The sequence below is a fragment of the Mus caroli genome, chromosome 5 (genome assembly GCF_900094665.2).
Source record: "Mus caroli chromosome 5, CAROLI_EIJ_v1.1, whole genome shotgun sequence".
In the NCBI taxonomy this organism is placed as follows: Eukaryota; Metazoa; Chordata; class Mammalia; order Rodentia; family Muridae; genus Mus; species Mus caroli.
In genome coordinates, this window is record NC_034574.1 from 478,303 (window position 1) to 502,704 (window position 24,402).

The 24,402-nt window shown below is 38.4% G+C and overlaps 1 protein-coding gene and 1 pseudogene across 3 annotated transcripts in view; one reads left to right on the forward strand and one right to left on the reverse strand.

The window, feature by feature from the left end:
* The window catches only part of Ankib1 (ankyrin repeat and IBR domain containing 1), a 102,047-nt gene that overhangs the window by 55,456 nt on the left and 22,189 nt on the right, over window positions 1–24,402 (reverse strand). For 2 of the 3 annotated variants that reach the window (XM_021162020.2, XM_021162019.2), the window contains exons 2-4: window positions 15,145–15,415; window positions 12,243–12,543; window positions 5,568–5,750 (exon numbers count right to left, since the gene is read on the reverse strand). In XM_021162020.2, the coding sequence (XP_021017679.1) occupies window positions 5,568–5,750; window positions 12,243–12,543; window positions 15,145–15,332 (672 nt within the window). In that variant the 5' untranslated portion in view covers window positions 15,333–15,415. Of the gene's footprint in view, window positions 1–5,567; window positions 5,751–12,242; window positions 12,544–15,144; window positions 15,416–17,302; window positions 17,375–24,402 lie in introns of those variants that run through there. The other variant, XM_029477841.1, reaches the window with a different exon arrangement.
* Window positions 22,716–23,625, forward strand: LOC110294046 (annotated as a pseudogene).

Here is a 24,402-nt window from a genome sequence, read left to right on the forward strand (position 1 = left end):
TCAATGATGCTGGTCTCTTCTTAATCACCGCTAATTTCTTAGCTCCAGTTAACCAGCATCAATAGTCCCAGTAATGCAAAGTTTTTGCTTTAGTAGTTCTGGTATCTTGTTAACCACAACTGATTCTTCAGCCCCAGCTAACCAGAACTACAAAATCTTCACAATCAAAACAGCAATGGCCCTGATTAGAGTCTTTAATCTTCCCTCTGAAATTTCACAAGCCAGACCTCTATCTTCTGCACTCTTCTCAACATTATCTTCCAAGCTCCTATACAACATCCCACAGAGCTCTTAACAGCTAATGGATCTTCTGGCTCAAAGTTCCAAAGTCCTTCCACAGTCCTCCCCAAAACATGGCCAGGTTGTCACAGGAATACCCCACTCTGCTGGTACCAATTTGTCTTAGTCAGGGTTTCTATTCCTGCACAAACATCATGACCAAGAAGCAGTTGGGGAGGAAAGGGTTTATTTGGCTTACACTTCCATGCTGCTGTTCATCACCAAGGGAAGTCAGGACTGGAACTCANACAGGTTAGGGAGCAGGAGCTGATGCAGAAGCCATGGAGGAATGTTCTTTACTGGCTTGCTTTCCCTGGCTTGCTCAGCCTGCTCTCTTATAGAACCCAAGACTACCAGCCCAGGGATGGTCCCACCCTTACAGCTGGATCTCATGGAGGCATTTCCTCAACTGAAGCTCCTTTCTCTGTGATAACTCCAGCTGTGTCAAGTTGACACAAAACTAGCCAGTACACTTCATGAGCACATAACACATTCTTGGCAAAACTGCAGCAGAGCGGTAATTAGGTCATGTGAAACATTTCAATACACTGCTCAGTCTCAAGTGCACACTAGCTCTCCCTTCTGTGGCAACAATAAAAATGAAGGTTCCTGTCTCTTTCTTGTTGCAAAGATAAGCTGTTACTATTTTCAGATTATAAGCCAGCAATAATCTTCAAAAAAAAGTCAAAACTGATACAAAAAAAAGGAAGCTAAGTTAAAAAGGAGCCAGGAACAAAAAGCACCTCCTCTTCTGTAATTGTGCATATGACTGCTATGGAAGAACCACAGAAGAAAGGAGCAACAGACCAATACACAAACTATTATTTTGATGACAGGTTTAAAAAAAGAAGAAGAAGACAGTTATCTTCAAAAACTATAATATAAATCAATCATGAAAAGAATATTTTTTCTATTATTTATTCCAGAATTGAAATTAGTCAGCCAATCCAGCTACAGGTAAACAAGTTCATTGTAAAAAAGAGATTTCTCAGCTGGGCGAAGCATTTGTGCACAGGCATCATGACCTGAGTTTGGTCTACCAATCCAAGGAGAGAATTTGTCCTCTGACGTACTTGTGCTTGCGCGTGTGAGAGCACGCACACACACGCACACACACGCACACACACACACACACACACACACACACACACACACACACTCTCTTTCAAGATATGAAAGACACTTAGAGGAGAAAAAGGATGGCTCACACTCCTTTAATAGCAACTGTAGCTGACCCTGAGGTTGGTTTGGGAAAGAAAGCAGAAGAGTTAGCACAGGAGTCCTCCATGCCAGCTTCTTCTCTTACTTAGCTGCTCCTGCTTACGTGTGGACCATCCTATCCTTCTTCCTGACTGGAAGCTTTGCTCTAACAAGGAAAACCTTTTAGCTCTGTTAGCCAGACCATGTGCAGCCTGTGGGTTCCCGCTGGGTGAGGGACCCAGGGCACTGCCGCTTTCCCTTTGCTTACTCAGAGGCAGGCAGGATATAACCTTTTATGACAGACACTGTACAGAGGCCTAATCATCACCAGTTTTTAAAAAATCACTTTTATTTCTTTAGAATAAGAACCACTCTGTGGAAATTATGTGCTCGTTTAATTTTCAAATTCTTAATATGTCTCTCTGTTAGAATATAAATATCAGGAGTGCAGGTAGCCTATCGTTATTCCTCACCCATACTTCTACTCACCTAAAATTCTGCCTGTCAAAGCAGACAATCTTGTTGGAAGATGGGTAAAGCAGATTAAAAAACAATCAAAAATGACGATGACACTTAGATTATCTGATTTGTTAATTATTTTGCTTTTAAAATAGCACTAACAATTTGTCCTAAATTAAGATGTGTCAAAAGTTCCAGGCTATGCCATATACTATCTATACCATAAGACGAAGGGAAACCTTATCTCAAATATAAAGGTTAAAAATATCTAAATCAGCCTTTTGACCCATTTTCTCTCTTCCACCATACACTCAATAAAATAAATAAATGAAAAAATATCTAAATCAGATATGTTCGTCAGTGAGAAAAGTCAAAATATACAAACTATATGTCCCAACTTTGTAAAAATAAAAATTTGCACTATAAATTGTTACATTTTAAAATTTTTATGAGTCAGATTTGGTGGTACACACCTTTAATCCTAGCACTTAGGGGGCAGAGGCAGAAAGATCTCTGGAGTTCAAAGACAGCTTGGTCTATATACTAAGTTCCAGGACAGCCAGGTCTTCTTCATAGACGGACCCAGTAAAGTCAATGTAAAATACGATTTTATTCACATTAAAAATTGACTATAGTCTTGCTTATATCTGACTGAGAGCTTCAAAACCTAGTACCATTTGGGAAATAGAGTTAGGAAGAAGATATTTTTTAAATTATAATTATACATATTATTATAATTTAAGAATTTTAAGACTATGGCACCTCTTCCAGAAAACTAGGTAGGCTACATGCCCCCCAGACATTTGTCATGAACTAGTTTCCAACAGACCCAATCCTCAGTTGTCACTCCCCACCTGGCTGCTGTGTCCAAGTTGCCAACAGACAGCTCCTGCCCTTGTAGGCCACCCACCCTGCAGGAGGACCTTCCCACTCTCTGTTCCCTCAGGTACACATACCCTGTGGAGCTAGGTAAGCTGTCCCACGAGAACTTGCTCCACTCTTTCAGTGGTCCCCCTGCAACTGTATCCCTAGGAAGTATAGGACACTATAAAAAGACCAAGCCTAAGAATAATAGGAATAAAAGAAGAATTTAGTTCAAAATCCCAGAAAATATTTTCAAGAAAATCATAGATGAAAATTTGACTAACCTAAGAAGGACATGCTTATAAAGGTGTGATAAGCTTACAGAACACAAAATAGATTGAACCAAAAGAGAAAGTCCTGTCACCGTATGTCTTAGTCAGGGTTTCTATTCGTGCACAAACATTATGACCAAGAAGCAGTTGGGGAGGAAAGGGTTTTCATTCAGCTTACTCTTCCACATTGCTGTTCATACCAAAGGAAGTCAGAACTGGAACTCAAGCAGGTCAGGAAGCAGGAGCTGATGCAGAGGCCATGGAGGGATGCTCCTTACTGGCTTGCTTGCTTTCTCTGGCTTGCTCAGCCTGCTCTCTTATAGAACCCAAGACTACCAGCCCAGAGATGGCACCACCCACAAGGGGCCTTTCCCCCTTGATCACTAATTGAGGAAATGCCTTACAGCTGGATCTCATGGAGGCATTTCCCCAACTGAAGCTCCTTTCTCTGTGATAACTCCAGCCTGTGTCAAGTTGACACAAAACTAGCTGGTATACTACATAATAATAAACACAAACCATACAGAACAAAGAAAGAACATTGAAAGCTGCAAGAAAAGAGGACCTATTACACACATACTAGAATTACACCTGCCTTTTCCATGGAGACTGTAAAAGTCCGAAGGGGCTGGACAGATGTCCTGAAGACTCTAAGAGAGCACAGATGTCAGCCCAGACTACTATACCCAACAAACCTTCCCATCGCCATAGATGGAGAAAACAAGACAGTCCATTATAAAGTCAAATTTAAACAACATCTATGTAGAAATCCAGCACTACAGAAGGCTCTCGAAGGAATACTCCAACCTGTTCAGGTTAACAACATTCAGGAAAACAAAGGAAATAAAAACACCACCACCACCACCACCCTGGTTTGAAAGGGAATGGCACCCATAGATCCATGTGAATGAAATGTTTCCTAATGATATTCTGCTATACAGATTGATGTCTAGCCTAAACCCATCAGAGAGTCTTTAGCAACTGATGAGAGCATATTCAGAGATCCACAGCCAAACATTGAGTAGAATTCAGAGAACCCCAAAAAGACAGGGAGGAAGGAATGTAGGACTCAGAGGAGTAGAGGAAACCAGAACAAGTCTACAGAATCAACTCAGCAGGCTTCATAGAGGCTCACAGACACTGAAGTGGCTATCGCAAGCCTGCATGGGACCATGTGTTGTAGTTGTTCGGTGTAGTGTTTTTGTGGGACTCCTAACAGCGAGAGTGGGAGTGTCTTTGACTCTCTGGCCTGTTCTCTGGACTGGGTTGCCTTGTCCAGCCTTAATATGACAGGATGTGCCTAGTCTCATTGCAACGTCTTTGTTTGATATCCATGGGAGCCCAGAGTTTCTTTCTAAAGGGGAAAGAAGGAGCAGTATATTATTGGGGTGGGGCACTGGGTGGAGGGGAAGGAGGGGAAATGGTGGGTTGTATATATTGTATGAGTGATGAATAAATTAAAAATTTAGTATTGAATGTTTTTCTGCTCTGTAACTTTTCCCAACAAAACATATAGTTATTCTAAATTCACTTAGATATAAACCTGTTAATAATTTTTATTAATTCCTTTATCTTATATTTTCTTCTCTCCAAAGTTCTATTACTTTTAGATTAGGAACTAAATTAAGATGGTATCATGAGAGATAAAAACTAAATCTATCATTATTCACTTTCCCTTGCATTACATCAACTTCTTTGTGAAACACTACTGAAATATCTCTCACTAAATGTCTGTATTATTAGAGTACCAATTACTGTTTGCCTCAAAATCATGGACTGTCAAAAGGTAGGCAAATGGGAAGCAAGGTGCTTGTATTTGAAAGAGTAGGAAGAATAAAGTTAACTCACTTTAATTGTGACAACTTATTCAAATAATTTCTGATTCCTGTGTGTTCAAACCCATGAGAAAGAGTCAGCAAACACTTAGTATGAACGGTCTCTTTGTTTTCACACTAACCTAAGCCAAAAGAAGAACTGTATAAAATAATCAAACAAACACACAGTTAAGAAATGGAAACATGAATTCTGGGAACTCAGTTCCTTTCCATTGTGAGATGTACAAAGGTTCAGAAATTTTTGAGAATTCATGAAAGAGATTCAGTAATATACATATAAGCCACTAGTTAAGAGATTCTTGTTAGAATGAAGTTAATCTGAAACACTGAGGAATTAGGATTTTTAGTTTTACATTTTCCTTTTATTTTGAGTTTTTGGTGGGAGTTACCAAAGCCTTTGTGTGTTGTCAAGAACAACATGTGTTCAAGGGAAAGACTGACAGAGAGTGGGGCCCATGAGGGCCCATGGGTAAGCAGGACTTACACATTAACAAGTATATAAGCATGTTAGAGGAAAGACTTGACATTCACGGTTTTAGATGTCTTTTTATGCTCACTGCTATGGATTAAGCACTGCTGAGGCTATTAAGCATACTGCAAAAACGACCACCCACACAGAGTTTAAAGAAAAACATTTTAAGTAAATCAATCCCCGTACCTCTCGCTTGTCTAAGGCAGCATACTCAGCTTCTATTTCCTCAGCCTCCGGGTCCCGAGAGAACACCATCTGAGACTCCAGACTGAGGGCCAGGTCTTTGTGGTGCTGCTTTTCGGCACAATCACAAGGAGTATCTTTATTTTCATTTTCAGCAAACAAGTCTCCTCCATGTTTTACTAAGAGCTAAAAGAGATTTTAGAAAAAGACTCACAACTATAGATTTGATTAAGTTTATTTCATGCTACAAATGAAATTAAATATATAACTGGCATAACAAAAATGTAACAGCAGACAATGTATCTAAATGTATTTTAATGTAAAATTAAAATATAATTAAAATTTAAATTAAACATATAACTAAAATTGAAAATATGTTTTAAATAATAGAAGGCATTAGTTTGCAATGACTTTTATTTTCACAGTTGGGAATTCTTGTTTTAGTGACAAATGAGTTTCTATGGCTAACGTCAAATTCTTAAGTATTTGTCAATTTCCCACAACCAAATAAAACTGCACTTAAATATAAAAAAGATTACAGTTATTCAATACTTAAACTTTAAAAATGTCTCATGATTTTTCTTTCTCTCCTGTACTTTTGGTCAGCCATGCTATTGGTTCTTCTCATTGTCCTCTGTCCACTGTGTCTGTGCTTCTCTAATATCCCCACAGATCCAGGCTGTGTGTCAGCTTAGAACAGGAGTTACTGCATCAACCTTAGCTCTATCACTCCTGCTGGCACATTGATTCCCAACGTGACTACAGAATGGAGGCATGCAGGCTACTGTAAACCTGTCCTAGTATGTGGTTTCCGGGCAGTCACAGCTGGCAAGACCATTCCAGCGCAGCACTTTCAGTACTATGTATGCAAGGCTGATCTGGGCACCTTGATAGTCCTAGATAGGACCTGGAATAGTCATTATTTTTTATAGGAGATTTCAATGTGGACTGTGCTCAAAGCTAGAGGTTGTTGTTCTTTCATCTGAATATGACAGAGACTTACTTGACAATGACTGCAATAAGAGTCTTAATAAACTATACATTCAGATTCAGCTGGTTTGTCATCAGGCTGTAGTTTCTGCATTTCCACTAAGTTCTCAGAAGACTGATGCGAAGACGTCAGGAAGCACTCACCGCTTTGAAAGTGTTTCAAACCTAATCTATATTCCAACCAATAGGCTAATAGTTCTTTATTTGCTTGCATAAGATTACTTCTCCATTCAAATTTTTGTATTGTTTAGTTTTCTGGACCTGACCCTAATGTCTAGCATTTAGTGGCTTCTACTTAATATGGCCCACTCTTCCCTTTTTCTAAGTCACTCTTACTTCGGATTATTTCCCTACAAAATTCTTCAATCTCAAGATACCTGAAGCCTGCATAGCACTTGTAAATCTGCCATGTAAAACAATTACCACAGGAACAGGCTAACATCCTCCTAGAATCTACTACTATTGCTTTGGAGTCTGGCAGTCAGGTGTTTAATATGATCAGAAAACTGAAGTTCAGATAGGAAGCTACATAGCTGCTGATCTGGAAGAGTCCTCTTTCTTTTGTATTAAAACTCTAGGTACTAGCTAAAACCAACACAATTAGGTAGACTCTTCAGTCAGACTGGTGAGTGGTTTTTGTGGATTTCAATGAAGTGTGAAATACTGATAGGAGCTGAAAATATTAAACAGGTTCTATGGGCTGTAATAAAGGGAGAACTGTGACTTACCATGTATGTTTTTCTGGTGACTTTTACTTGATCCAACCATTAGTTACAGATATAATTCTAAATAAGCATTTAGGGTCAAATGTACAGGAAATATGTGCTATACCAATAATTTTCATAAAAATGTTTTTTACCAAGTGTGATGTACTCTCAAAAACTAAGCCTTTACACTGCAGCCATCTACAGGGCCACTATTACAGGTTAATCACTAATAGAGATAAAATGTGGCCTACTGACTATGACTAACTTGGGGAAGTCGACCAAACGGGAAGAGTGTTGTTTTGTTAGATTATGTGAATTGATAGCACTTTCATCAAAGTTCATTCCTATTCCAAAGCAGAAAAAAGCTCTTAGTTACAAAAAAATCCAGAATATGAATTATCACGTTAAATTCCTAGCAGTTTTATATACTACTAAAATTTACATACAGTGAATTTAAAGCAAATGCATATTATACATTGATAATGCTATATACATGCATATGTATGAATGGGCATGTATAAAGCATCTGTGTGTGTGTGTGTGTGTGTGTATACTAAGTATGTATACACACACACACACACACGGGGGGGGGGGGGGGGGGGAGTACGGTGAGTGAGGGTGTTTTTGAGGTATGGTTTCTTTTCCCAATTCTTTGTATGTCATGGAGGACTATCACAAACTGGGCCAAATCAAGCTGGCTGCCTCTTCTGTATGGATTTTAATATTCTTAAACACTTTAAATAACTTGAAGAATATTTCATGATACATAAGAGTTATAATAAAAATCAGTTGGCAATGTTCACAAACTAACAATGTTTTGGAACACTGCTATACTTCTTTGTTTACAAATGAACATACAGTCACTCGTAGGCTACACTGGCTAAGTTGCCTAAAATATTTATTATTTAGGTTTTAACAGAAAAAAAAATTACTAACTCTCAAATAATTCTCTGGCATATGAAGACATTAAAATTATAGGAATATTATTTATAGTTTATCTGTAATATATATCATATAAGCATTTCTTTGTTAAAAATATTGTATATGTATCAGTCTTTTGCCTGCATGTATATATACCACATGTCCACAGTGCTTTCAGAAGCCAGAAGAAGGCGTTGGATTACCTAGAACTAGAGTTACAGAAAACCGTTGGCTGCTCTGTGGTTGCTGGGACTAGAGCTCTGGTCTGGAAGCACACTCAGTGTTAACTGCTGAGCCACCTCTCCCCCTACCTTAATACACTTAAGACATTTAACTGCATACTTATAGTTTGAATGCGGAATATGCAAATGACATGGTGGCTGGGTGAAGAGTTAAAGCATCTGGTATGAAGAGAGCAGCCAAAACATAAAAAAAGATGACCAGGCCTGTGGTACATACATGTAATTTAGGAGGTGGAAACAGGAGAACCAAATTCAAGGTTTTCCTTAGCTATATAGAGTCAAGCCTGGGCTCTAGTGTGTCTCAAGCAAGAGCAACAACAAAGGAAGGGACTGACTAGAGCAATGCAGACAATGAAGAGTCCTATTCTGCTAATGAGCAGAATTAATTTGATACAATGAGGGAGAAGGAGGAGCATATGTGAATAATCCAAGGTATGAAGGTTTTGCAGAGAATGGCAGCATCATTAAGAGAAACCAGATTCTCAAGCTAGTAGAGAGATGACTGAGCCCAGCTTCAGAAACACTGAATTTGAGACTGCTACAGTATACTTACAAGGAAGTCAACATAGAAGCAACAAAGCATGAGAAACTTCATTGGAATCAGGCAAAGCATCAGAGACAGAGACACAGATAAAATTCTGTACAAAGCCTTTAATACCTTGCTATCTGAAGTCTCTAAAAGCATTTTATAATTAAGGCTATAATTTTCATGCTATGCATAGTGTGAGTATATGTATATAGGGAAACACTTATGGGAACATGGTACCCAGGAAGGAGTATTGCTATAAACATTTCATTTCGATGATTCAAAATAAGGACCCACAGATGGGCATGGTGGCCCTTGCCTTTAAGCCAAGTAGTCAGGTGTAGTCAGGTGGCAGGTGGATCTCTGTGATTTCGAAATCAGCCTGGTCTACATAGTAGTACCAGGACAGTCAGGGCTACATATTAGAGATTCTTGTCTCAAAAGCAAGCAAGCAAGCAAGCAAGCAGACAGACAGACAGACAGAAAACCAGGAACCACAGGAAACTCCAAATTATTAAATGCAGAAGAAACTGTCAAAGAATGCATTTCTAAATTCTTTTCTTTTTAAGATTTATTTTATTTATGACTATTTTGCTTGCATATATGCATATTACCATGTGAGTGCCTGAAGTTCAGAAGAGGATGTTGGATACCCTAGAACTGGAAAACAGGTATGGTTGTGAGGCACCATGTGGGTGTTGGGAACCCAGGACTCTTGGGGCAAGAAGAACAAATGAGCCATCTTTGCAGCCCCACATAACTCACTAAACACTACTCTTAAATAAACACACTGTTGTGTTTTGAATGTGAAAGATAGCCACCCCACAAGGTTCATGTGTCTGAACTTCTGATTTCCAACTAATAGTAATGTTTTGGAAGGCTGTGGAACCCTTAGGAGTAGAGTCTCACTATAGGAAATGGGTCACTGAAGTAGGCTGTAAGGTGTTGTGTTATTTTATAGTGTGTTTTGTTGATTAAAAACATACTAGTAAGAGTGAGTAAAGTAGGCTAGTGAGTTTTGAACTTGTACAGCCCAGTCCCACTGTTTGCTTTCTACTTTCTCAAGGACTGAGAAGCCCCAGATGCACCCTCTTCTCCTGTAGAGCCACTCATCCAAACATGCTTTTCTGGCTATGATTAACTACAACTTCAAACTATGACTCAAAAAATTTCCCTCCAAAGTTACTTTTGTGAGTGTGAGTGCCTTAAGTTATTTTGCCAAAGCAAAGAAAAAACTAATACAAATAAGGAAAAGAATCAAAATTAACAACTAGAGAATGCTTTCATAAATATGAATCCCTAAAAGTTAAGTAAAATTAGGTTGGACCTACTGGGTTTGGGGGAGTAATCTCTAAGTTTAAAGATTATGCAGAGAAGTGTTAGTGAATCAAACCTTAGTGACTAAGGGGTCTTTTGAGATAATCCTGAGATTTATCCCAAGCACCCCAGAGAAAACTATCACAAGATGTGTCATAAGTAGCAACAAGACCAATACAGGACATATCTGCCCCTTCCATCACTAGATGGTCTCACAGTTTTATGAAAAATAATAAATATCTGGTGGTATTTATTCACACAATGTATATCATTATATGATACTTGGTACCACTAAGCATTAAGAATATTTAAAAATTATAGAAGTGGTATTTATTCCTATTAGTTTTAAAATAAAAAAATGTAAGCAATAAGGTAGAGAAGTTTAAAAGTATTTAAATTACCCATGATAGTAAATTTTATAAATACATGATATTCTAGGAACTTTAGTTACATAGTGTTACATATTACCACGTGTTTAGGCACTTATGCTAGGAAAACACTTCCAGTTTAATAATAATCATGGCAAAAGGTCATTAAGGGTCGAGAGCTGAGCAAGAACACAGTTAAAAAATTGGTGATAAACTTTAAGTGGAAAAATATTATACTGAAATTTGTCAGTGAATGCTAGAATAAATGTGAGGTGTTCCTAAGGCTCTACTTGGAATGTTTAGAATATAAAAAATGAGAACGGTCACCAAGCAGAGTGGCTCATGTGATATGCTGGCAGTGCAAACAGATAACACACCTATCAAGGCCTTACAAATACTATGTAACATACCCCTCTGTGAACAACAATAACATACTGGTAAAATTACCACCCCATTTTTCAACAATTTAAAATGTACAACATTGTAAATATACTTAAAAACTGGCCACTACTTAGCATTCCTTATTAGGAATTGTTAGAAGCAAGTTACTAAAGCAGAAATTAAAACATTATTGCTACTAACAAGAACAAGCTATTTCTACCTTAACACATTCAAGGACCATCTAGTCCCACACATGTGAGTGAGTCACCACAGATTCCTCCCTAGGAGGTGAGCACAGAAAAGGCCTAAGTAGTTGTCTCTGCCTGACAGAGAAAGAAAAGCCCATGATCAGGCCACAGAATCCCACCAATCCCTGAGCTTGCCCCAAGATTGGGCTATAAAATCTCACCAATCCCAGACCATCCTGGAAAGCTCCACCCCACAAGAAACTCTATAAAGTCTGGCTCCTACTCAGTTCTTTGCTGCTTCTCTCTTGAGCAGAGGTGGTTACTGTCTTGTGTCTTTCCCAATAAATCTCTTCTGTGAGGTTTGTTGTGCAGCGTGACTCTGGGGTACTCCCTGACTCCCAACTGCTAGGATACCTTTCCTGTCTGAGCTGTATCACAGTTACAACATCTTTTAAGAAATCAAAGATTGAGTGATTTCTAAGCTTTGAAGATGCTTTATATATTAGTAATATATAATAAATACTTATAAATAAAAATTGCCAAAATGTAGTATGAATTCAAGAATACTTGAACACAGAGTCAAGTGAAAAGACATTTTAAAGACAAGGTTTTAAAAAGGAGTATAACAAATGCATCCATCAACAGTTATCTATTAATAAACAAATCAAGTAAAGATAATATATAAATAAGTAATAGTTGTCATCTTTCCCCCATATCCAAGATATGAAAGTTTTAGAAATTGGCTATTAAATGTTCAGCAAACACAGACAAAAACCCCTACTATTTTCAGTATCATAGTACTGACCTATTAATATCTTAAGAGATATTAACAATTATTCTTATTGATTTTTATTACATTATATTCTGAAAAGCTGGAAAGCTACACTTTGGTTGCTGTTCCCTAAAGCAGTGTAAGGGCTTATAAAGGCACTTACAAAGGGCTTTGGTTCTTTTAGACTGACTAGAGAACTGCTAAGACCACATACTATCAACATACAATCTGCTAGCACAGAATATGGAAAAGCAAGCAGGTTTTACCTCTACACAGGCTTTCATCCCTGAGGCTGCAGCATAGTGAAGGGGTGTGTTCTTTTTGTTATCAACTGCATCAATAGCCGCTCTCTCATATTCGCCTTGGTCAAGTTTTGCTCCTTTCCACTGTAAGATCATCTGCAGACAATCTGCCCTTCTGAAATCATCTTCCACAGGCCGTGCTAAGCGAGGATGAAGGGTTCCTTCAGATATCATGATTTGAGGTCCCATACACAACAAATGCATAGATGTTTCATTGTGCACATTCCGTTTATTTGGGTTTCCATCTCTACCAAAAAGAAAAGTCCTAAAATGGAAAGGAAGGATAAAAACAACTTTTTCCTACCTAAAAATACAAAGAAGATAGCAATTTTAAGGGTTAAGTCTACTTCAAAGCTAAAGTCCAATTTCTATTGAGGTGTGTCACTGACTAATTCACTTAATTAAGATGGAGAGCCAGCAAAATAGCTTCGAAGGCAAAGAGCTTGTGACAAAAGGCTGACAATCTCAGTTTCATTCATAGCACTCGTGTAGCAGGACAGAAATGACTCTTTAGTTGTTCTCTGACATCCACCATGAGCTGTGGCACATGTAATGAATGCATTCGTGTGCATGAATCACATACACGCACGCATGCACGCACGCACGCACGCACGCACGCGCACACACACACAACAGAAGTAAACATTAGTGCCTATAAAGCAATGAGACTATACAAGGAAAAGGGAAAAAGAAAAGAAAAAGAAGGAGGGGACAGAGGATGTTACACAGCAAAAGGTTACTTAAATAAAATAATAAAAATTTAAAATAAAGGAAAAGTTCTAACATGGCATTTTTGATCAGTTTACTTTTCTGTTGGCCATCTAGTGCTGGGCACGCAGCTTATCCTTATGAGTAGTTTGTTTCCCCACTGAGATCTTCTTGGTGGAAACTAAATTTACATTTACAAATGGTTATCAATTGGAGACTGCTTCTGGGTTAGGGATGGGGGCTTGTATCCACTCCTTTAGCTCTAGAACCTCCAGATAAATTTCCATAGGACACAATCTATCTTAACATACTTTGGTTCAAGCATAGTATATGAACAAAATATAGGCTCTATATAGTTTAGGAAATGGAAAAGTAAGTTTAATTGCCTTTTCAAATAACGACACTACAGCAACCATCTAACAAGTGGTCAACTCTTACAGGTTGGGTTTGGCACGCTATTGTCATTTATTCTCAGCACTCTGGCCTGCGAAACTGTATGAATCAACTTTTTGTAGTGTTAATTAAAAATAGAATGGTCTAAGTGACATTTTAAACTTTTTAATCAATGCAGAATTTTAAGAAAACCAGACTTTTTTTTGAGGGTGGGGTGTCAAGACAGGGTTTCTCTGTGTAGTCCTGGCTGTCCTGGAACTCCCTCTGTAGACTAGGCTGGCCTCAAACTCAGAAATCCTCCTGCCTCTGCCTCCCAAGTGCTGGGATTAAAGGCATGCACCACCACTGCCCAGTTGCAGAATTTAAAAGAATCATATACCAATGTGAAATATATTTGATTCAGTGAGTCACAGAGAACCTCTAAATGTTGTCATCTTTTATTGTACAATAAATTACATTAGGTTTTATCACTACCAATTTATTAGAAAATAAGAATTAGGAAGTTGTCAGTTGAATATAAAGAATGAGTCCTTCAAAATTTTAGCATTCACTTGAAAGATGAAACTTTATTGTTAGCATTAAAGACTAGCAGTTGTTTTACTTGAAAGATTTAATTAGATTTTGAGTAAATGTCAGCCTAGACCCTCAGCTCTCATTCACCATTTGAAAGCAGTGCTGTATTGCAGTGACACCAATGAATAAAGAAACCATAACAGCCCAAAATGCTGAGAATAAATGCCCAGCCTTACTTGGGATGTGGAAAATCAAAGACAAGGAAGTAGAAAAAAAGGCAAGAGCCAGAGGACAAGGAGCTGAGCAGCAAAAAGGTGTTTTCTAGAGAGGACACAGCCACTGTTACACTCACTCTGTAACTCACAAAAGCTGTGGTGATTTGCACATGATTTGCACAAGACTGGGTTATTTAGTATTTTACCATAAACTGGGAGGAGTCCAGGAGGAGGCCACTCTCCTCTCAGCAGTCTGTTGGCAGCCAACGGTCCAAAGGGAACATAGCAGAACAATATATACTCTTAAGGAGTGAGTGTGAAAATGAATAAAGAGGTCACAGTGTCTAGTTTATATTTTAGGCAGTGTTTGTTGTATTTCTCAAGTCTTTACTGTAACAGACAGTTTTTCCTGAGAAAATTTTTGACCAGTTGATTGACAGATCTATTTTGACTGACTCTTAGGTGAGGGAGCACTGAGGTGCCACGTTTTCCTTTGTACATTGAAAGCCTCCAGCTGGCTAATAATTCTATATTTAACTGGTTATCTATTAAGGACATTCTAGGTAGTTCAGAAATCACACCAGAGCTAAGATGACACAGCTCTCCAGTCCAGTAACAGGAGTCCTGGGTTTCGTCCTGAATTTTGTAATCTGGATAATGAGGAAGGGACTGTGTACCACACAGGGAAAGTCAGAGTCTTTACTTTCACTTCTAATGTGAACAGCCTTGAATTGCTCTTACTCTCCTCAAGCACTTTCCCTGTGAGAGATTACACTGCTCTGCAAAGGTCCCTCTGGCTACTGTTCACTCTTACCCTGAGAGTGCTCAACTTTCCTCTGTAATCTAATCTGTCTGTTTTCTACATTACAGTGTGGACAGAAATGTATTCAAAGCAACATGTATGGGAACTCCCTTTACTCTTAGAACTCAGAATAGATCATATAACATGGACAAGTCTCAATATTACATATTTTCAGAGATCACAAGCGTTTTCCTTTTCACTGGTCACTTACTAATGGGTTTAGAGAAATACTTACCCTAATATTCTATTCATTCCATGTCTAGCAGCATAGTGTAACGGTGTGTTGTGCTGATAGGGTTCTCCATAAGAAATATTGGGATCAAGGGATTCTTTTAGCTGAGGATTATTTTCATATATTTGGCAAGCCAAGTTTTCATCCCCATTGATGAGTGCTTTGCGGAATTTGGTGGTTGTATTTCCCATGTTTTGTTATTTTCTGATAGGCAGTGGCACGTTCTTTCTTCCTTCAGCCACTTCTTGAGTACTTCTACAACATGTTTCACATTCTAATGAAGGAGAAGTTACCAAGTTAGGCTGTAACACTGTAATTACAAAGTAGCATCCTAAAGAGACATTTACAAATGTTAATAACATCTGGGAAGCAGATGAAGGGAATAAACAGTATTACATGCTGCCAAATTTATTGTGGTTTTATTTTTGTTTTTTTGAGACAGGGTTTCTCTGTATAGCCCTGGCTGTCCTGGAACTCACTTTGTGGACCAGGCTGGCCTCAAACTCAGAAATCCACCTGCCTCTGCCTCCCGAGTGCTAGGATTAAAGGTGTGTGCCACCACACCCGGCTATTGTATTTTTAATGTTGCTAAAATTAACTTTTTGTTAAAATTTAACATTTTTTCCATACAAAGACTATATAAGGTTGTACAGCTGTACTTGACCTAGAAAAGTTGTCTACATATATAAACTTTTCTCAAATGAGCAGGAATCAACTGCACTGAGCTTATGGCTGAATAAAATGATGGCTAATCTTGATGGTCAATCCAGTGACCTCAAGAATGAACAAAAAGCAGCTGAGCACAGCTTTGGGGAGTTTTCTAGACTGGATCATTTGAGGTAGGCAGACCCACCCTTGGCCTGGGCCACACATTCTAACAGCAGCCTAGGCAAAAGCACATGAAAAAGGAAGCTGTTTTTGCTACTCATCTTCATTCTTGCTGCCAAGTCCACCTATCCTGTTGCTAAAGCATTCACCTGCCAGTATTAGAACCTATTTCTTCAGAACTCTAATATAGACAGGAGACCAGCAGCTCTCTAGGGATACTCCAGAAACTCCTGCACCAGATTGGAATTACTGAGACACCCAGGCTCATTGACTGAACAACTAATGGACTCTTGATTTTCTAAAAGGTCAAATGATAAGCCATTACTGGGCTACTAGGACTACAACCTATAAGCACTCTAATAAATCTCTCTCTCTCTCTCACACACACACACACACTCAGGCTCATTCTCAGTTCTATTCCTGTAGAAAACCCGACTAAAACACAGTCCAGTTAATTATATGCAGGTACTACTACGTCAATTTGTGGGTCACTACAAAACAAAACCAACCAACCAACCAACCAACCAACCAACCAAACAAACAAACAAAAACAACTGAAATTAAGAATTGCAGATCTTCATGCAGAGACTGTCCCCCAACCCCCAGAGACCCATCCCATATAAAGTCACCAAACTTAGACACTATGTGGATGCCAATAAGTGCTTGCTGACAGGAGCCTAATATACCTGTCTCCTGAGAGGCTCTACCAGTGCCTGACATATTCAGAGGTGGATGTGCTCAGCCAACCACTGGACTGAGCAAAGGGTCCCCAATGAAGGAGTTAGAGAAAGTACCAAAGGAGCTGAAGGAGCTTGCAGCCCCATAGGAGGAACAACAATATGAACTAACCAGTACCCCCAGAGCTCTCAGGGACTAAACCACCAACCAAAGAGTACACATGGAGGGACCCATGGCTCCAGCCACATATGTAGCAGAGGATGGCCTTGTTGGACATCAATGGGAGGAGAGGCCCCTGGTGCTGAGGCTTGATGCCCCAGTGTAGGGGAATCCCAAGGAAAATGAGAGTGGGTGGGTTGGTGAGCAAGGGGAGGGGAGATGGGATAGGGGGTTTTCGGAGGGGAAACCCGGAAAGGGGATAACATTTGAAATGTAAATAAAGAAAATATCTAATAAAAAAAGTGAATTTGGATAGTATTAAAAAAAAAGAATTGCAGGTCTTGGGCTACAGTTCAGGAAAAGTGAAATTGTAAGTACTTACAAGAAAAAGACTTAAAATATAAATACATGTATAACTACACAGAATACTCAAGATAATCACAGCAAACTGATAAAATCGGTCAGACAGAAGAAATGAAGATAATGATTATCCTACCTTTTAAAATGATTGAATATTCTTCTATTAAGGATTCAAAGCAAGGCTCAAAACATCAAATGCTTATGCACTCTACATGTGGGAAGAAGTCATGATAGGCAATGTGAGGTGGGGAAGGGGAAAGTGAAATAAAATAGATCTGAAATGTAAAATGCCATACTTGCTAACACTACTTTTAAGCAAGTGTTTTACCCCCTGAAAACGTCAAGTCCTCATCTGTACTGTAAGGAAATGACTATGTCTCAGACACAGGTATAAAGATTATAAGAGAAAGCTTATGTAAATTATTTACAACAGACCTTGTTTAAAGGGTTCAATGCTAGAATACCCTATCCTGTATCTATTGTTAAATTACTGTTGCTGTGATGGGACTGGCCCCCTAAAAGGCCCATTTGTTAGGTCATCAGCTTGTGAACCTACTAGGATTCAACACCAGGGAACATGCCTATAAAGAGGATCCTGAGACCCAAGTCCCTTCTCCACTCTTCTTGCTTCCCTGTGATCTTGAGGTAAACAGAATTCCTCTACTCCATGCTCTCATCATATTGTACTGTGCCACCACAGCCCTGATACCTGTGCAACTGAGCAAAAGCTCTTCCACCTTTTTCTCAGGTATTTCATCATGGCAGCAGAACTACAATGAACACCATTAGCAACAAAGAAGACAGCACAAACAAGAACATACACGGTATGAAAGAAAGAGTCCTCTGGAAGACATGGTGAGTATGCACGGCTGTTAAGACTCTAGCACTGAATTACAGGTGGTAAAACTGAAAACAGGTTGGGACAGATAAGGAACTTACAAATTAATCTAAATGGACAGATAATTAAAAGTTTTTCTACAGGGTAGGGATATAATTGTTTTATTTCTTAGGGAATGTGTGAGAATATAGAAGGCAGAAATGTAAATGCAGAGGATATATACATTATCCATTTTATTCAAAGACAGGTTGGCTACCCAAGCATAGCTTTAAAAAAAATCACTTGAAAAATAATATTCATGCTGTACAATGAATTTTTTCAGGGCAACAACAATTTAAAAAAGAATACAACTTAGAGGATGGAAAAACCTTTAAGTTTCTTATAATACAGTGGTTTTCAAATGTGTCTATCCATCTCAATAGCCTGGAGAATTTCAAAGAATCCTACTGAATAGATGAAATCCCAGAGAGTGTGTCCAGGGGTTGTACCTTTGATGGACCTAGGTTGTACTTAATATTAATATTAAATCAGGTCTTTGGCTGACTTCAATATGCAGACATTACTGTTTTAGTTTCCAACTATGAGGCTATGACATCAGCCAAGCCTATTTTAGAAACAGGAATTATGTGCTTAATACAGAACTACATCTTCTGGTTCATCATTATCCTTAATGAGGCCACAAATTAGGTGTTTACTAATGTTTCTGTTACTGGTTTTTAAAGTTTTAAATATACAAATATATTCATAGTAATTTTTAAAAATATGAATGTTGACTTCCCCAAACACACACAAAACCCAGAGCCTAAGAACATAGCTCAGTTGGTAGCACGCTTGTCAATCATGCACTAAGTCACAGGTTTGACTCCGAGCATCCAACACACCAGGCATGGTGACACATATCTGTAATACCAGCCCTTGGGAGAAGGAGACAGGAGGGCCTGGAATTCAGTCAAGATCATACTAGACGAAATAGTGAGGTAGAGAGCACCCTGTGGAACATAAGACTCTGATTTTAAAAAAAGAACCACAAAATAACCCCCAGTCTATTTACCTGAAGACTATCATCGTTAAATAACTACTTCATGTATGTCTATAAATACATTATTTTGTCATACTACTTGCAAAAAGAGTTGCTGAGAATTTAGCCTGACATACTACTTCATGGTCTCTTCTCAAGTTGAAGAAGAAAACACTCTCTCACACTCTACACTTCTCACCATATATTATAGATTCTTCTGGAATTTTTCAGAGACAACCTAGATTTTATTTTATTCTTCTGTTTAACAGGATGCAGGGTAGTATATTCATTCTCGGTTGTCCATGGCTCTAAGCACTTAACTATGGTGGTTTGTTGTGCTATGGATAGCATCTCACTGAGAAACCGATACTGGCTTAGTGATCTTCCCCTGTGTCTCACCTCCAGAGTGCTGAGAGTACAAGTGTGTGTCACGGGTCTGCCTTATGTTATTTTAATAACAACTCCATTCAGCTTACTGTACATATTTATCTATACAAATACAAAAGATATGTAGATTGTGAAGTCTCTCTCTTAAGAATATGAAACTGTAACTTTGATTTAGCAAGAGATGCATGGTTATAACAAATAAATATGTGTAAGAAGAAACCAAGGAGGAAGGGATCCACATGAACACAGTACCAATAACATAGGCAACCTGAAGAACTGAACACAGAAGCAAATACTCCAGACTATTCACTCAGTATGTCAAATGACCCCTCCACACAATGGTGTTCACGTGCAAAAGGCATGATATCAATCTACATTTAGGTGCAGGAGATTCTAGTTGAAACATTCCAGGTCTCAAGTAATTTTGGAAACCTGAGTATACAATGTCCTCCAAGACTTTTGCAGTCCTGGGATAGAATGAGGACAGTCTTCAAGTTACCCATGCTTCCCAAACTAATTTGGAATATCTATGGTATCTACCCTGGAATTGGCTGAAGTAATAAACACATTGGAGCTTTTTTGTTGGATGCTGAAAATGTAGAGAAAAAAAAACCAAATAGCAACATCACATAACAATTTTTAGTTATCAAATTACACCAGATTTTCAAAGCACGCATAAAGATTGCAGTTGTTTCTCCTCCAACTCCTTCACCCTTTCTAAGGCAATCATATACAACCAATACCCATTCTATGGTTGAATACATTAAGACTCAAAGAATTTAAGAGAGAGTTCTGAAATTCCTAACTGTGAAAGAAAAGGACAAATGGGTACAATGGAGGATTGAAAGTATGACTGACTTAAAAATCAATGATACGATAGAAATAGAGGTATAAAAGCTGGGGTCTTAGATGCACTTAGCATTTAAAATGAGCAGAATGCATAGAAACTAATTGAATATTCTGGGCCTTTTGTGGTTCCATGTCAATTTGAGGATTTTCTTTCTATTTATGTGAAGAATAAGATAAGGATGTTGATTGTAAGTAATTTCATTGAATCAGTAAATTGTTTTGGTAGGAAGATCTTTTTACACAATGTTAATTCTATCAAGCTATAATATGCATGGGAGGTCTTTGAGTTCTAGTATGTTTCTTAATCTCTGTCTTCACACATTTAAAGTTTTCACTGTAGAGGTTTTTTACCCATTTTGTTATGTGTACTCTAAATATTTTATTTTATATGAGAAATTGGGAAGAGGAGCGTGTCCATACATGATCTCTTTCTCAGCATGCTTGTTACTTATGTATATTAAGACTGGTAAATTTTATAACTCAGTTATGTATCATAACACTTTGCTGAAATTATTGATAATTTCTACAATTTTTCTAGTCAAATTTTGGGAACACTGGGTATAAGATAATATAATCAATTGAAAAAAATATGAAACTGTTCAGTTATTTTGGCCTTAGTGCCCTTGATACAATGCTGCTCAATTATAGACATTTCCTAAGTTGTTTATTAGATTAACAACATATTTTTGATTTATAAAAAAATTAGCAAAATGTTCTGCAGGAACAATAATTTACATCAAAGATATAAAGAAAAAACTAGTAAAGCAATGGTATCTTGGGGTACTTTAAATAGTTACAAGATAACTTTAAAAAAAATCAATACTCTAAATGTGCATTAAATATTACTGTTACTCATGCTAAAAGGCATAATGGCATCAAAAAGCTTCTTTGTGGCTTTGTTATTTTCACTGCTGCCTCATTTTAAAAATCTGATCAATAAGCCTGAAAATCTGCACATCACTTAAAAGCTTTAGTTCATGCCATTCAGATTCTCCTCAGAAGCCTTGAGGAGAACGCTGCCAGCTATGTCCTTGTGCTTTCTCACATGCGTAACTGCTGTTATCGGAGGCAGTTTTCCATCCTTTGTCTAAATGAAAACCTTTAAGTGATATTTTTCTATGTAACATGTAATATTTCATAAATGTATAAATTGGATTTATAGTACATTTCTTTTGGTGGTGCTATTATAAATGGTTCTTAAAAAAATAAAGGGCTGAGGGAATGGCTCAGTTGGTCACATGCGGGCTGAGCAAGTATCTCTAGCATACATGTAAAACTTGAACATGCAACCCTAGCACTCTAGGAGACAAAGGCAGATTCTTAGGTTATGCTAGCTAGCAAGGCAAGTTGAATCGACGAGCTCCAGTTTGGTGAGACTGTCTCTCTAAAAGTAAAGTGGAGAGCAATCAGGAAAGATCTCCAACATCAAACTCTGGCTGCTACATACATCTGCAACATGCGCACCAGAGTGCCTATGTACACACACGTACATGAATAACCTCCCATACTCATGATTTAACTGCACACTGAACTTGTGAGCCTGCTAAATTCACTTCTTAGTCCTACGAGTTTGGAAAAATCCTACATTTTTGGAGGGTAGGGTGGGGTGTCTATATCACTTATAGTTTTACTTTTTACAGTACCAACAACATAGATCTTTTTATTTTTTTTAGTCAGCAGAAGATTAAGGAGAAAGCTGTTAGCACATATTCAATTAATGTTCCTAATATAGCTAATAATACTAAGTGCATAAAGTAAAATTACAATTGAGACACATGATAGATATGACCCATGCTAATACCTCCTGTAACATGCTAACATGATGTAATCTGACACTAAAAAAAGATACTTAAGTTCTATAATATTTTCATCAAAATATGTCCATCCAAATACAAAAAAAATAGAGAAACAAGAATTGAGGCATTTTACCAAACTGCTGGTGAAAACTCTTGAAAAGTGTTAAGGTCACCTAGGTGAGCAAAGACTGTACATTCACGCCCAGATTAGTGGAGACTAAGATACATGACGACGAAATGCTATGCCCTACATTATAAAATGAAAAAGGAAGGCAATAATAGAAAACTGGTAAATATAAATACAGTATGTACAGATGCTGGCCCATGCTCTCAGGGGAATTGTTTCAGACTGCTAGACAATGAAGTTCTTTATGTAAAATGGCAGTTATTTGCATGTACTTACATACACCTTCTCAATTCTTCCTTGAAGCCAGCTTTACTTTAATGAGTCATATTTTATTATACGTTTTATACAGATTACTTGATGCTATATGGTATTGTGGCTTGAAAATAGTTTTAAGATAGAACTAGTTTATAATTGGCAAGACTTTAAATATTAACCTTGGTTTTCTCATCTAGAAAATATTAACTGTGGAAAGTCATTTTAAAGATTAAACCTGACAAAGTATGTAAAAAATCCTACTTTATAAAAATGATCGCCCGCTTGCGGAGCTATGCTGCCGGTGGCGGCTAGCCGCTGCCTGTGGGGGCCACGGTTTGGACTCCGGGAGCAGCGCTCCGCCTTGCCAGGCAACTGATGCCCAGCGTCTGTGCAGTGCGGCAGTTGAGAAGCAGCAGCCCCCAAAGGAGTGAAGCACTCGCCGGCGCACCTCTGAATAATGCTCCCAAAGATCCAGCAGCTGCTCCAAGACACTGCCAGCCTTACGCTCCTGGAGATCTCAGACCTCAACCAACTCCTGAAGAAAACATTGAAGATCCAGGATGTCGGCCTTATGCCAATGGGTGGCATGGTGCCTGGTCCCGTCTCTGCTGCAGCACCGGCCTCTGAGGCGGCCGAGGAGGAAGACATCCCCAAACAGAAAGAGTGGACACACTTCACTGTCCGCCTGACAGAGGCAAAGCCTGTGGACAAAGTGAAGCTGATCAAGGAGATCAAGAACTACGTCCAGGGCATCAACCTCGTCCAGGCCAAGAAGCTGGTAGAGTCCCTGCCCCAGGAAATCAAAGCCAACGTAGCCAAAGCTGAGGCCGAGAAGATCAAAGCAGCCTTGGAGGCAGTGAGTGGCACTGTGGTGCATGGTTATGAGGACTTACGGACTAGAGTTCTGGGATCCGGGCAAAGCCTGCTCACCCCGATTCACTCCCAGCTGCTGTGGTGGCAGCAACAGCTAGTGACGTGAGTGTCCGAAGTCTCCTGAGAGGGACAGGATGGACCTACTGTGATGGGGTGGGGCAGTGACAACCTTTGCAGAACTCACAAGAGATTGCCTTGGGAACTTACCAAGTGAACACACCCTCTGGTGGCTACTGAGAAAATATACTATTCAGGCTGGGGTGAAAAAATAAAATAAAATAAAATAAAAATGATCAATACAACATAATCTTTCTTCATGTAAAACTTAAAAAGCCCATTAATATAAGGCATGATATTTTCTACATGAAAACTGTTATTAGTAGCATAAAATTTTATTAATTCTTAAACTCAAAGAAATGGAAATACAGTTCAATCTTTCCCATTTGTATTTAATCATAAAACTTTTTAACATTAATGGCTTTACTTTCCATGGTCGATATAAAAAAACTGTATGTTGAAATCCTTCATTGAAAGCACTTGAACTAGAGAATTGGCTCAGTAGTTAAGAGCACTTACTGCTCTTCCAGAGGACTAAATTACAGCTATTTGTAATTTCAGTGATAAGGGATCCTCCTTCTAGCTTTCTTGAGGACACACATGTATAGTATTCACTAATACAGAAACACATACATATACAAATACAAATAAAAATAATTTTTTAGCTTCTGAAGAGATATTAGCAGTTAAGAGCATCCTCTGCTCTTGCAGAACACTTGAGTACATTCTAGGCATCCACATCAAGTGACTCACACCCTCTAATTCCAGCTCCAAGGATTCTGAGGCCCTCTTTTGGCCTTTGTAGGCATCTACACTCATATACAAATACCCACCCAAAGCCATGTATACATTAGGATAAACACAACAACAATCTTTTAAAAAAAGTACTTATTAGCCTCGAATTTCATTTTGATAACACACAATGCTGGTCACTTAATGAGGTACTCCATGTTCCCAAAAAGACCATGATATTTTTGTTTTTGTTTTTGTTTTTTGTTCTTTTTTGGTTTTTTTCGAGACAAAGTTTCTCTGTGTA